The sequence below is a fragment of the Rhinoraja longicauda genome, chromosome 9 (assembly GCF_053455715.1).
Source record: "Rhinoraja longicauda isolate Sanriku21f chromosome 9, sRhiLon1.1, whole genome shotgun sequence".
In the NCBI taxonomy this organism is placed as follows: domain Eukaryota; kingdom Metazoa; phylum Chordata; class Chondrichthyes; order Rajiformes; family Arhynchobatidae; genus Rhinoraja; species Rhinoraja longicauda.
This window is the reverse complement of record NC_135961.1, coordinates 56,878,171-56,893,018: the sequence shown is the minus strand read 5'-3', so window position 1 is coordinate 56,893,018 and position 14,848 is coordinate 56,878,171. Positions and strand designations below refer to the sequence as shown.

The window sequence follows — 14,848 nt, the reverse complement described above, 5'->3', positions numbered from 1 at the left end:
AACTAGCTGCCAGGCCATCTCTTTCCCACTCGAGTAAAACCCCTGAACCATGAATATACAGCCGGCCTGCTACTTTACGCAATAGCTACGTGAGATATTGTTCCGTGCCGATCAATCCCATTTCTCGATCTCACCGTCCGACCCACTCAGATACGGAAAATCAACAGATTTACAGCAATTAAATGCTGGAAAGAATCTGAACTTGGCTGATGCGCTGTTGGGCTCTGACTCTGCGGCTGTGTGAACATTTCCTTTCCAGAAGGTGAAAATGTTTTCTCTTTTCTGAAAGGGGAATGGATAGGGAAGCAGTTGGGCTGGAGCTTCCAGCAAGCAGAAACGGCAATGGTGTCTCCCGACGGGGTGAAGACTAAGGCTTAGAAACTGGATCTTGTGCAAATTGGAATACCTTCCCAGGACAGCATAGGGTAGTCCCTGTGATGGTGACATTTGCATCCACAGATGGAGTTGATTACCCAAAAGTGATGTGTAGGAAAATAACTGCAGATGCTGGTGTAAATCGAAGGTAGACACAATGTGCTGGAGTAACTCAGTGGGACAGGCAGCATCTCAGGAGAGAAGGAATGGGTGACGTTCTGGGTCGAGACCCTTCTTCAGTCTGAAGGAGGGTCTCGACCTGAAACGTCACCCATTCCTTCTCTCCTGAGATGCTGCCTGACCCGCTGAGTTACTCCAGCATTTTGTGTCCACCCAAAAGTGATGACACGCCTCAGGCAATGTCGGGAAACCAGGGGGGTTTCTTAATGTGAATGAGTGGTGGGTGGAATTAGCTGTAGAAACAAGAACAGCAGGTGCTAGTCTACAAAAGACACAAAATGCTGGAGCAACTCAGCGAGTTGGAGACATTCCCCGGAGAACATGGATAGGGTCGGGACCCTTCCTGAGATAGAATTATCTCACGGTTTTCAAAGTTGAGCTGTGAGGAGCATTCATGTTCTTGAGCAAAACACAAAATGTTACAGGGTCAAGCAACATCTGTGCAGAGAATGGATAGACTATGATTTGTGTTAGTCTGCTCATGTTCTTCCTTGTTTCACATTGAAGGAAGAGACGTCCCCTCGTGGCCGTTGGGATCTGCAGAGATTATCCGCAGTTTGCACCACACTCTGGCTGAATGTAACGTGTTTCATTAATGCACCCAAGAGATGAAGTCTCGACCCGAAATGTCACCCGTTCCTTCTCTCCAGAGATGCTGCCTGCCCCGCTGAGTTACTCCAGCTTTTTGTGTCCATCTAAGAGAATCCAAAACCACGTCTGTGCAAACCAATGAGTGTAATTGGAATTACCTGTCCAAAACCAAATCTGGAGCAAATATGAGCTTGCCCGGATGTTCCATGGAACGCCAGACAAGGCCAATCATCAAAATTTCTAACCAGCAGCATTCCAGTAGTTGCACTTGATCATGTAGTGTTAAATCCACAAATCCTGGGGATAAAGGAAAAAGACAGTGTTAGCGATGAATGTACAATGCACACTGGACAAGCAATGACCATCAAGATCACAATACCACTGGGTGGCGCTGTCAGTGATGGCAGCCTCGCCAATGGCCTGTTTGTCTTTTTGTCTTTTTTGTTATTTTTACCGTGTTTTAAAAGTTTGTGTTAATGTTCTCTGGTTTGTTTTATGTGGGGGATGCGGGAGGGGGTCGGGGGAAACTTTTTTCAATCTCTTACCTTGCCGGAGATGCGATTGTTTTCCGGATCGTATCTCCGGACGCTCTGCGGCCCAACATCATGGAGCTGGCGGTCTTGCTCGAGACTGACTTTGAGCCCCACCCCAGGGCCGTGGACTTGCCATCAGAGCCTGGGATCAACGCGGACTGCGGATTCCAACATCGTGGAGCTCGCAGTCTCGGGTAGAGACCGTTGTTGGTAAGCTCCAAACCGCAGAAGGTTCGACCAGCCCCGACCCGGGGTCCAATCGTCCAGCGCGGGGAGCTGAAATCCCCCCAATGCGGGAGCTTTATCGCCCCGATGCGGAGGGCCCGACAGCCGGCTACGGGAGCCAAGATCACCCCGACAACGGAAGGCTAGAGGCCCCCGACCGCGGGAGGACAAAGAAGGGAACAGATTGAACTTTTTTGTTTTCGCCTTCCATCACAGTGAGGAATGTGAAGGAGTTTACTGGGATAGATGTTTATGCTAAGATGTATTTTGTGTGCCTTGTTGCTTTTTATTGGTATGATTGTATGGCAAATCAAATTCCTCGCATGTTGCAAAACATACTTGGCTAATAAAGTATGGTTATGATTATGATTGTTATGATTATGATTGTTATGATTATGAGGCTAACAGCTTAGTGAACCTGTCCTTCCTCATGGAGCAAGTGCACATTGATGCAGACACCCATCAATTCAATTCAGAGTCAGAGTCATAAGTCAGCAGGTCAGGCAGCATCTCTGGAGGACATGGATAGGTGATGTTTCAAGTTGGGAGCCTTCATCAAGCTGACCTTAGAGTCATACATCGTGGAAACAGGCCCTTTGGCTCAACTTTCCCATGCCGACCTAGAAAGCCCATCTACATTCGTCCCACCTGCCCGCGTGTGGCCCATACCCCTTTAAACCTCTCCTATACATGTACTTGTCCAAATGTCATTTAAATATTATTCATCTCTGCACCTCTTCCAACCTCATCTATTGTATGCGCTGATACAGATGTCAACTTCTCTACATTGGCGAGACCAAGCGCAGGCTCGGCAATCGTTTTGCTCAACACCTCCGCTCAGTCCGCCTTAACCGACCTGATCAGTACTTCAACTCCCCCTCCCAATCTGACCTTTCTGTCCTGGGCCTCCTCCATTGTCAGAGTGAGGCCCAGCGCAAATTGGAGGAACAGCACCTCATATTTTGCTTGGGTAGTTTACACCCCAATGACTTCTCTAACTTCAGGTAGTCCCTGCTTTCCCTCTCTGTCCCCTCCCCCTTCCCAGTTCTCCCACTGGTCTTCCTGTCTCCTACTGCACCCTATCTTTGTCCCGCCCCCTACCCTGACATCAGTCTGAAGAAGGGTCTCGACCCAAAACGTCACCCATTCCTTCTCTCCAGAGATGCTGCCTGACCCGCTGAGTTACGCAAGCATTTTGTGTCGACATCCTAATTATTGTTATAGTACCTGCCTCAACTACCCCGTAAATAAATTAATAAAATTAATTAATATCTTGTTTAGTAGGTGGTATTATCAATGACCCTATCTTCATTAGAGCCCTTGGTTCACCTTCCAACATTGAGGAGCACTAAAGATAGACACAACATGCTGGAATAACTCAGCGGGACAGGCAGCGTTTCTGGATAGAAGGAATGGGTGACATTTTGGGTCGAGACCCTTCTTCAGACTCCTTAGGAGCACTAATTCCTTAGCTGAGGGAGGACTCAAAGTAAGCAGGTGGCTTTCTTATCTATTTTCAACGGAAAGCTCAATGAACATGATCATGAGAGCCAGCTTGGCTCTCTTCAGAACACACCACCAGACTCTTCACAAGGCCCAGGTCAGGAGTGCGATGGGATCAGACCTCCCAACATTTGAGTTTACAAATTCAGAATTTTGATGTCCAAAATTCAGAATTTTTCATCAAAATTGGCGCGTAATGCAACTTTTCAGCAAAAAAAAAAGGATGCACGCCAAATGCGCGTACGCGTTGCGCTACATTCACATGTGAAAAACGACTATTATTTCCAACAATGTAGTTCTTGGACTACATGTACAATGTCAGGCCTATCATGAGTATATTCTGCTATTTATAGAAAGTATGTTGGCATTCATAGCAAGAGGATTTGAGTTTAGGAGCAGGGAGGTTCTGCTGCAGTTGTACAGGGCCTTGGTGAGACCGCACCTGGAGTATTGTGGGCAGTTTTGGTCTCCTAACCTGAGGAAAGACGTTCTTGCCTTAGAGGGAGTACAGAGAAGGTTCACCAGATTGATCCCTGGGATGGCGGGACTTTCATATGAGGAAAGACTGGATAGACTGGGCTTGTACTCGCTGGAATTTAGAAGACTGTGGGGGGATCTTATAGAAACATATAAAATTCTTAAGGGGTTGGAGAGGCTAGATGCGGGAAGATTGTTCCCGATGTTGGGGGAGTCCAGAACCAGGGGTCACAGCTTAAGGATAAAGGGGAAGTCTTTTAGGACCGAGATGAGAAAACATTTCTTCACACAGAGAGTGGTGAGTCTGTGGAATTCTCTGCCACAGAAGGTAGTTGAGGCCAGTTCATTGGCTATATTTAAGAGGGAGTTAGATGTGGCCCTTTTTGCTAAAGGGATCAGGGGGTATGGAGAGAAGGCAGGTACAGGCTACTGAGCTGGATGATCAGCCATGATCATATTGAATGGCGGTGCAGGCTCGAAGGGCCGAATGGCCTACTCCTGCACCTATTTTCTATGTTTCTATGCTTCTATGAAAGGTTATTGAACAGAAATACTTTTTACAACACAAAGAAAAAATTGTTTTGTTTTGGTTTCTCTATTTTGCTTTTTCCTTACACAAAATGTATGATTAGGTTATGAAGAAAGAGTTTCATATAAAACTGCACATACAAATTTACAGTGTTACAGCAGCAAAGTGGATAGCAAGCGAGCAAGAGATCATTCATTATAAATAGAAGATACATACATTGTCATCAGTTTTCCCAGTGTTCTTAGCTGTTATTGTTGACTCGTCTGCTGGGAGCAGTGCTGGTTGTGCAGTCTCACAGCAGCGGGAAGGAAGGATCTCCTATATCTCTCCTTCATGCACGGGGTGAAGGAGTCTGTCACAGAAGGAGCTACTCAGTGCAGTGACAGTGTCCTGCATGGGGTGGGAGTCGTTGTCCAGCAGCGATGTTAGCTTTGCCATCATCCTCCTCTCTCCCACCACCTGCACTGAGTCGAGGGGGCAACCCAGGACAGAGCTGGCCTTCCTGACCAGCTTGTCGAGTCTCTTCCCTTCCGCCGCTGAGATGCTGCTGCTCCAGCAGACCACTCCATAGAAGATGGTCGATGCAACCACCGTGTTGTAGAATGTCCTTAGGAGTGCCCCTTGCACTCCAAAGGACCCGAGTCTCCTGAGCAGATAAAGTCTGCTCTGGCCCTTTCTGTATAGCGCATCGGTGTTTTCAGTCCAGTCCAGTTTATTGTTGAGGTGGACACCCAGGTACTTATAAGAATCCACCCTCTCGATGTCCATTCCCTGGATGTTCACCGGTGTCGGGGGGACCTGGCTGCGCCTGCGGAAATCTACCACCATCTCCCTGGTTTTCCCCGCGTTGATCCGGAGGCGGTTCCGCTGGCACCAGTCCACAAACTCCTTGATCAGTTCTCTGTACGCCCTGTCATCGCCGCCCGTGATGAGGCCGACGATGGCAGAGTCGTCAGAGAACCTCTGCAGATAGGAGTCTGCAGAGCTGTGCCTGAAGTCCGCAGTGTACAGGGTGAACAAGAATGGAGCTAGCACTGTTCCCTGCGGAACCCCAGTGCTGCAGACCACCCTGTCCGAGACCAGGTCCTTTGTCCTCACATACTGTGGTCGGTTGGTGAGGTAGTCCAGAATCCAGGATGTGAGGTGGTGATCCACTCCTGTGCGCTCCAGCTTGCCCCCCAGAAGCCCCGGCTGGATGGTGTTGAATCTCCCGGCTGGAGAAATCAAAGAACATGATTCTCACAGTGCTATCCGGCTTCTCCAGGTGTGAGAGAGCTCTGTTCCGCAGGTAGATGATGGCGTCCTCCACCCCGATGCGAGTCTGGTGGGCGAACTGCAGCGGATCCATTGATGGTCTCACCAGGGGGCGGAGATGGGCGAGGACCAGACACTCCAGTGTCTTCATCAGGTGTGATGTCAGTGCCACCGGCCTGTAGCTGTTGAGTTCCTTCGGGCGCGGCGTCTTTGGTACCGGTACCACGCAGGATGTTTCCCACAGCTGTGGAACTCTCCCCAGTTTCAGGCTCAGATTGAAGAAATAAGAAAGCGGAAACTTTCCGCCAAATTCGGAAGGGTTGGGAGGTCTGTGGGATGTCCTCCACTTGCCTGGCTGAGTGTAGCTCCAACAGCTCTCAAACAGTTGAACACCAGCCACGATAAAGCATCCCATCCACCACCATAAACGTTCACTCCCTCTGCAACTGATGCAGGGTGCCTGCAGTACGCCACACCTGCAGAACATTGCAGAAACCTTGACAGATTCTGCCAAGCACAAACTCTTCAGCTTTGAAGGACAAGGGCAGCTGCCACATAGGGATATTCACAAGGTTCACGTCCAAGTCGTATTCCATCACAACCCGGAAACATATTGTTCCAGAACCAGGGGCCACAGTTTAAGAATAAGGGGTAGGCCGTTTGGAACGGAGATGAGGAAAAACCTTTTCAGTCAGAGAGTTGTAAATCTGTGGAATTCTCTGCCTCTGAAGGCAGTGGAGGCCAATTCTCCGAATGCATTCAAGAGAGAGCTAGATAGAGCTCTTAAGGATAGCGGAGTCAGGGGGTATGGGGAGAGGGCAGGAACGGGGTACTGATTGAGAATGATCAGCCATGATCACATTGAATGGTGGTGCTGGCTCGAAGGGCCAAATGGCCTCCTCCTGCACCTGTTGTCTAGTGTCTAGTGTCTTCATCACCGTTGCTATGTCAAAATCTTGGAACCTCTTGTCTACCAGCACTGTCGGGGTACGTTCACTTACATGGGCTGCAGAGTTCAAGGCAGTAAAACATCCTCTGTTAGAAGCTAGCAATGAATGCTGGCCTTTGCAGTGATACCCATATCCAACAAATGAAAATAATTTGGGCAATGTTGGTGAGCCAGCAGTTGCTGTGTATGCCTATGTGACCTTGGTTCCTTTAGAGTTAGCCATAAAGTGAGACAGCAGTAATCCATGTGATATTACATAAGGACAACCGAGCCTTTCCCAAAGAGTATGGACAACCTAGTTAGATCTCTGGGGCTCTCTGTCAAAGGGAAATTGCCACATAACATGAATGTGGTTTTAGTGTTTGAATATGGAGCTGGTTTCCCAGTATCATCTCTTACATACATTTTGTGTGTCAGTGTGCGGTGTGCCCCATGACTGAAAAGCACAATATTCCGGCTGGGGAAAATGGTCCAAAATCACTACAAAGTGCATTATATTCCCCTTTCGTCAAAGCGCAGTACAGTACAATAAGTATTCCAGCATTTTGTGATATTCTCTAACTTCCAGATAGCTCCTCTGTCCCTCTCTTCCCCTCCCCCTTCCCAGTTCTCCCACTCTCTTCCTGTCTCCACCTATATCCTTTCTTTGTCCCGCCCCCTTCCCCGACATCAGACTGAAGAAGGGTCTCGACCCGAAACGTCACCCATTCCTTCTCTCCGGAGATGCTGCCTGACCCGCTGAGTTACTCCAGCTTTTTGTGATACCTTTGAGTAAGTACAATAAGTTGCTTCACTGAAAGACCATGAACCAAATAGGTGTAGGCTACATACTGGGACAGCAAATGGGCATGGGAGGGAGTGATAGAGAGAACAAAAAACACACACACACACACACAGCAAGTGATGCATTACACAGGTACCTGGGGCATAAATCCCAGAGAAGCACACCTGCAACATCCCAACAGACCTGTGCGTACAACATTGGTGTCTCTGCTTACAAGTACAATTGCTGTGAATAACCTCCACAACCAACTGCATTACTCGATCAAACATGCTGTGTTACTATTGATCTCTGTTGACAGGGAAACAGCAATTTTAATACCACAGCTTGGCTCCTGGTTTTGGCGAGTCGAAAGAAGGACAAGAAAAATCAAATTATGCAAAGCAAAGCCAAGTCTTTTGCTCTTAATGGCTTGATTTAGTTTTATGAGTTTTCCCCTTTGAAAAGGTACTAAAGACAAGATTTTTTTTTTTAAAACAACTTGTATATTTGTTATGCCTGGCAGACAAGGCTTCACAAAAAATGTTTTGATTGAATTTTATTAGCCATACACAATCAAAGAAGTGATAAGATCATATTGGCAAAGGTAAGATTTGTCTTACACATTGAGAAATTCTGACTGTGCATCGAAGCACTAAGATCACTTAATACTTGTATCAAAACATAATCTATCATATACCAAAGATCTTGGAACATTCTGTTATTCTTCTGTAATCCCTAGGACCTAGTGACCTGCAAGCCCAAGGTTTCGAAAGAGGTGGCTATGGCGATACCGTCTGGATTGGTTGCCATCTTGCAATAATCCATGGATTTTGGAATGGTTCCCACTGACTGTTAGGTAGCAAATGCAATCACGCTACCTAGGTAGCGAGAGGGAATGACAGACCACCTGGCCTGATATTAGAAACAAGAAAAATTCTAGTATCTATGATAATAGAAGTGTGTGCAAATCAGTTAGAAAGTAATTACATAGGGTGGACGTGGAAAGGATGTTTCCAGTGATCGTAGAATCTAGGACCAGGCGGCAGAGCCTCAGAATAAAAGGATATACCTTCAGAATTGAGATGAGGAGGAATTTATTTAGTCAGGGGGTGGGGGGTTGAATCTGCGGAATTAATTTCCACAGACAGCCGTGTTGGCCAAATCATTAGGTATTTTTAAACGAGCGATTGATAGATTCTTGATTAGTAAGGGTGTCAAAGGTTACGGGGGAGAAGACGGAAGGTTTGGGTTCAGAAGGAAAAATAGATCAGCCATGACTGAATGGCGGAGTTGACTCGATGGGCTGAATAGCTTAAATCTAATCCTATGTTGTACGGTCGTAATTAAGCAGAGTCAATGTGAATTTACGAAAGGGAAATCATGAATGGCACATCAGTTAGAGCTTATTCACAAAATGCTGGAGTAACTCAGCAGGTCAGGCAGCATCTCGGGAGAGAAGGAATGGGTGACGTTTTGGGTCGAGACCCTTCTTCAGACTGATGGAGACAGTTAGAGCTTTGTGAGTTTGTAACCATCAGGTAAGGAGGAATCAGTGAATGTGGTGTATTCCGACTTTCAGAAGGCCTTAAATACAGTGCCACGTTAAACTGTGACAATTTATTGGATATGAGATTAGTGGCAATGTACAGACATGCACTGAAGGTTGGGTAACAGGTGGAGAACAGAGAGTAGTTGTTAATTATTTACGGATCTAATGGAATGCCAGAGGGATTAGGGGTTGGGGCCCAACCGTTTACAGTCTTTGTGAGTGATTTTGATGAGGGAGCCAAGTTTTCCAATGGTACCAAACTAGATGACAGTATAGGCGATGAGGATGACATAGAAAGGCTTAAGGGGGATATAGATGACTCTGTCTACAGACTCAATAGCTCGTCACCTACTTCTGCTCCTATTTTCGTATGTTATTATAATCAAAGTACATCTCAAGAGACTGCACTGATGCACACACGTGCAAAATACACCTGGACCCATTTCCACACGATTCCAAAAGTAAAGTGCGCCAAGTTCGTCATGTTGACAACAGTGAATCTCTCACATACCGAATAAGAAGTATTCAATCCAAATTAATACAATTTCTGCTGGTAAAAATAAATATTCCACTGGTCTCAATAAAATAACTTTACAACCAAAGGATCACAATTGAATTGTGGCCACTTCCTCAATGGGGTAACTAGTTTCTCTCTATCCTTCCATCAACTCCTCATGTGCCTTAACCATCACACTTACATCCTTCTGAACCTACATTCAAGGATGTATAAACTGATGTTTGCCTCTGCTATCTGCTACCTGCCCTCCTACATTCTTTGAGAAAGGATCTGCATTTGTTTAGTGTCTTTCACTGCCTTGGGACATCTCATATATTATTTTGTTTTGCAATTCTGAGCAATCATTGCACTGAAAAAAAAAACCTACAAGTACTCACAAGCAATTACTGGCTAAAAGGATGGGTTTAAAAAAGTGCTATTCATCAATGTTTTGAATGTCGGTAGCTTTTGCCTCCAGTTGCTCGGCTGGATGAAGGCATAGTTAGTGTGAGAGAAGATCGCATTTTAAACCCAAGCTATTCAGAGGCCAAGCTAGTACAGTCTGCCCCCTGATGTCGGCGAAGAGGAGGAGTTGAAGGGGCTGCAGCTGAGTTTTCTGAACTTATCTGCATGTAATGCAAAGCATTTATTTTTCAAGGCTAATAGGGATTGGAAAATGGCCAACTTGCTGTCCGTAATTTTCAAATTTTTTTTTCAGGTAGAATCGTTTTGGTGGAGTTTGTCAGACGGGAAGAAATGATTGGAACAACACTGGTCAGCAACAAAGTTTAAAATAACCAGTTAGGAAGGAGAGAGAAAGAAAAATGGAGAACTAAGCAGCACAAATGGCAGAACTAGTAAATGAGAGGGACAAAGGTCAAGGCGGAGAAAGGACAGAAAACTCATTCCAAGCACATAAATTAAAGCACAGTACTGTCAACAAGTTACTTAAATATATGCACTATTAAAAATCATAAAACGTTGTACAGATTAGAATATCTGCCTTCCATCTCATCGTGTTGAGAAGTGAAACAGTGACTTGAACAATCGGAACGCTGGAACAATAGAACAAAGGGAAGCCGCCCGCCAGAAACATTGGATGCTACAGACATTTTGAACTGAGAAAAAGGCAGGAGGCAGGAAGAAAACAATTGGCCTATATCTACCCAATCTAGAGTGAAGGGCAATTAATAAACAAAGGGTGTTGTCCTGATTTCCAAACCTACCGCATTGAGGCCCTTATACTTTTAAAAATATCTGCTATACAGCTTAACATTGTATTCGATGTTACTTGACTGACCTCCTCCACAAACACACTCCCACCCGCACCCTCCGCTCTGCTGCTGCTAACCTCCTGTCCCCCCCCATCCGGACCAAACTCAGATCCTGGGGGGACAGGGCTTTCTCCATCGCTGCTCCCACCCTCTGGAACTCACTACCTCAAATCATCAGAGACTCCTCCTCACTCACCACATTCAAAACATCACTGAAGTCTCACCTGTTCAACACTGCCTTCAACCACTGACTGTCACTTCATCTTATTCTTCCTTTCCTGTTCGTTTATTTATTTATTTTTATGTCTTATTTACCCTGTAGAGCGTGTTTGAGTGTCTAGAAAAGCGCCATACAAATGTAATGTATTATTATTATTATTATTATTATTCTGCACTCTGGTATTTTTCTCTTAGCACTACCTGTTGTACGTGTAAGATTTGATTGTACTCATGCACTCATGCATATTGTGAATTTGACTGCATCACATGCAAAAAAAGCTGTTCACATGTGACAACAATAAACCAATACCAATTACTGAGCATTAGAAATGTATCATCAGGAGAGTGGTTTGGGTAGTGGGGGACTTAAATTTGGCCATGGTGTTATACTGCAAACGTCATCTGTGGCTCTGGTGAAGAACTTGTACTCCTGAGACATTTGGAAGTATGTTAATGTCTCACTCCAGAGACCAGAGCATGTAGCAAAGCTGATCTCCTAAAGAAAATGTCCACCCCCATGTCAGTGATACAGTCTTTCTGACACCTATTGCACCCTTTCAGCTGAATGGAAAAGATTAATTACTACCGAATAGCAAAAGGCCTGGATAGAGTGGATGTGGAGAGGACATTTTCACTAGTGAGAGAGTCTAGGACCAGAGGCCACAGCCTCAGAATAAAAGAACATACCTTTAGAAAGGAGATGAGGAGGAATTGCTTTAGTCAGAGGGTGGTGAATCTGTGGAATTCATTGCCACAGAAGATTGTGGAGGTCAAGTCAATGGAAATTTTTAAGAGGGAGATTGACAGACAATAGACAATAGACAATAGACAATAGGTGCAGGAGTAGGCCATTCGGCCCTTCGAGCCAGCACCGCCAGTCAATGTGATCATGGCTGATCATTCTCAATCAATACCCCGTTCCTGCTTTATCCCCATACCCCCTGACTCCGCTATCCTTAAGAGCTCTATCTAGCTTTCTCTTGAATGTATTCAGAGAATTGGCCTCCACTGCCCTCTGAGGCAGAGAATTCCACAGATTCACAACTCTCTGACTAAAAAAGTTTTTCCTCATCTCTGTTCTAAATGGCCTACCCCTTATTCTTAAACTGTGGCCCCTGGTTCTGGACTCCCCCAACATTGGGAACATGTTTCCTGCCTCTAACATGTCCAACCCCCTAATAATCTTATACATTTCGATAAGATCCCCTCTCATCCTTCTAAATTCCAGTGTATACAAACCTAGTCGCTCCAGTCTTTCAACATATGACAGTCCCGCCATTCCGGGAATTAACCTAGTAAACCTAAGCTGCACGCCCTCAATAGCAAGAATATCCTTCCTTATATCCAGATTCTTGATTAGTACGGGAGTCAGGGGTTACGGGAAGCTAGCAGGAGAATGGGGTTGAGAGGGAAAGATAGATCAACCATGAATAAATGGCGGTGTAGACTTAATGGGCCAAATGGCCTAATTCTGCTCCTAGAACTTATGAAAGAGCTCCTGGTATTGTTTAGATGAAGAATTGGGAGCAAAACATTTGTCCCTCAACCAACATCATTAAGGTGGATAATCCGGTTAACACCATTGTGCTTTTTCTTGCTGTTGCAGAGTGCTTGTTTTTATATTGAAGGTGACCATGCTCCAAAATGAATTTAAACATTTTGGGAACACTGCAAAAGATTGTCCCAAAAGGCGAATCTGTCTTTGCTTGTAAGAAGAGCCACACTTGGACATTTCTTGGCGGTTTGGATTGAAAGGAGGCAAGGCATCTTCATGCCTCATGAAGATATAAATGTGAGAGAAACACAAGTGAATTAAAGTCGCCTCTGGAGATTCTGGATGTAATGAGCCGAGTTTCCAGCTGTCCTTTTTTTTAAATGAAAAGTTTGAAGGCCAGTGCAAGAGATCAGGCCAATATCAGTGCTGTTTATTCAAGTTTTAGGTATTTGACTTTTCCCTGAATCCAATGTACAAAAAAAAACAACCTGACCCATCTAAAGAAATGCAGTCCTGGGTCCTGCTTGTGATGTTACCTATTTGAAAAAAACATAATTTATATTCTTAGTTATTGCACGATGTTATGATTCACTCGACAACTGCCAAATAACATTTTAGGAGAAGGCTTTATCTGCGGAATCCATCGCTAAACAGATCAAACGTTGAATGCAAGACAATCTAGTTACAGCTGTGGTCCCAGACAGTGCTGACCATCTAAAGTGTTGTTACATGGTCATCAGATAGAACATAACAGTCGGTGCAGAAATATAATTCTGTTTCGATTAGTTTCCATGCCAGATGGCCAGTGTGGTCTTCTATCTCCTGCTGTCATCCAAAGTATGAACACTCTGTTCTGATCTATTTACAGTGTTTGGTTTCATCATTGTGTTTCACATTGTTTTTAATGCAGTTCATCAATGGCTCTATCAACAGCAAACTCACCTCTTGAGACAGAAGGTGGCAGGGTGGCACAGTGACGCAGCAGTAGAGTTGCTGCCTTAAGGCACCAGAGACCCGGTTCAAACGTGACTACGGGTGCCGTCTGTGCGAAGTTTGTACGTTCTCCCTGTGACCGCATGGGTTTTCTCCGAGTGCTCCGGTTTCCTCCCACACTCCAAAGACGTACAGGTTTGTAGGTTAATCGGCTTTGGTAAAATTGTAAATTGTCCCTAGTGAGTAGGATAGTGCTAGTGTACGGGGTGATCGCGGGTCGGCGTGGACTCGGTGGGCCGAAGGCTGTATCTCTAGTCAAAGGTCCAGGTACTGGTATAGAGACTTGTGAACAAAATCAAGGCCGTCTCTCCAGAGGATCTGTGCCACTGTTGGAAGTACGATTCAACCAAGACCACTCTCATCTCTCAGATGGATGTAAAATATTACACGCCATTAAGCAAATTAGCAAAGGGAGTTTCTCCCTTGCGTTCTCTAACAAAATATCCCCAAAATAGATTATCTGATCATTGGGCACATGAATGAGCTTCCCGTAGGGAAATTGGTTTTCTATAACTGTGATTACATTTCCAAATATTTCTCTGGTCATTAAGAGTTTTGGGATAACTCATGATTATGAAAGGCAACCTTTGAGAGTCAGAGTTCTCTTACAATGTCTTCAGCAACACTGTGGATGGAACAGAGCAACAATTCACCTGGTCAAGACCAGACGGCCCCAGCTGGCTCTGGATTGATAAGACCACACCTTCATGTCCAAGGCATTACATGGTCAGATCCACCAACATCCCAACCCAAGCCACCCTCAGGAAGGCTGCAATGAGGATGAGACAATTGTCCATTTATTTGTGGACGGTGCATTTGCAAAAGAGATCTGGAAAAGGAAGCAAGGGTCCTTGTTGAGGTTCATCCTGAGCAGCTCTGTAACAGAGGACTCACTGATCTCCCAGGGAGACAGGCGTCTTGAATCGAGGCACTGTAGATGCTGGTTTACAAAAAAGACACAAAGTGCTGGAGTAACTCAGTGGATCAAGCAGCATCTCTGGAGAATGTGGTGAAAGACGCGGTTTAGTCTGCCTGAAACCTCTTGGACTTCCAGTACGACAAGATGTCTGGTTAACTAGTATAACTGATAATTTATAGTTTTATTGTTTATTGTATATTTGTTGCGTTGTTATGTTTAATGTGCTTGTTAGGCTGCAGCAAGTAAGAATTTCATTGTTCTGGTCCCGCTGCATGACAATTAAACACTCTTGACTAAATTAATATTGTCGACTGGAACATACCAGACTCCAGGACTACGTGCTAAGGGACCGCCACAAAGCTTGGTTGCAAAGACTACGTGGGGAAGGACAGTAATCGAATGTCCTGCTGCGTCTAGGTGCTGGGTCCCGTGTAACTGCCTCTCAAGTACTTGTTCAAAGAGGCCATGTGAGCGTATCGAGCTTTATACATACAATGTATTAACTGGATGACACTACGAATGTA

The 14,848-nt window shown here is 45.4% G+C and overlaps 1 protein-coding gene across 2 annotated transcripts in view; it reads right to left on the bottom strand.

Moving 5' to 3' along the window:
- The window catches only part of esr1 (estrogen receptor 1), a 154,861-nt gene that overhangs the window by 18,422 nt on the left and 121,591 nt on the right, over window positions 1–14,848 (bottom strand). For both annotated transcript variants that reach the window (XM_078405557.1, XM_078405558.1), the window contains exon 5: window positions 1,305–1,443. In XM_078405557.1, the coding sequence (XP_078261683.1) occupies window positions 1,305–1,443 (139 nt within the window). The remainder of the gene's footprint in view (window positions 1–1,304; window positions 1,444–14,848) is intronic.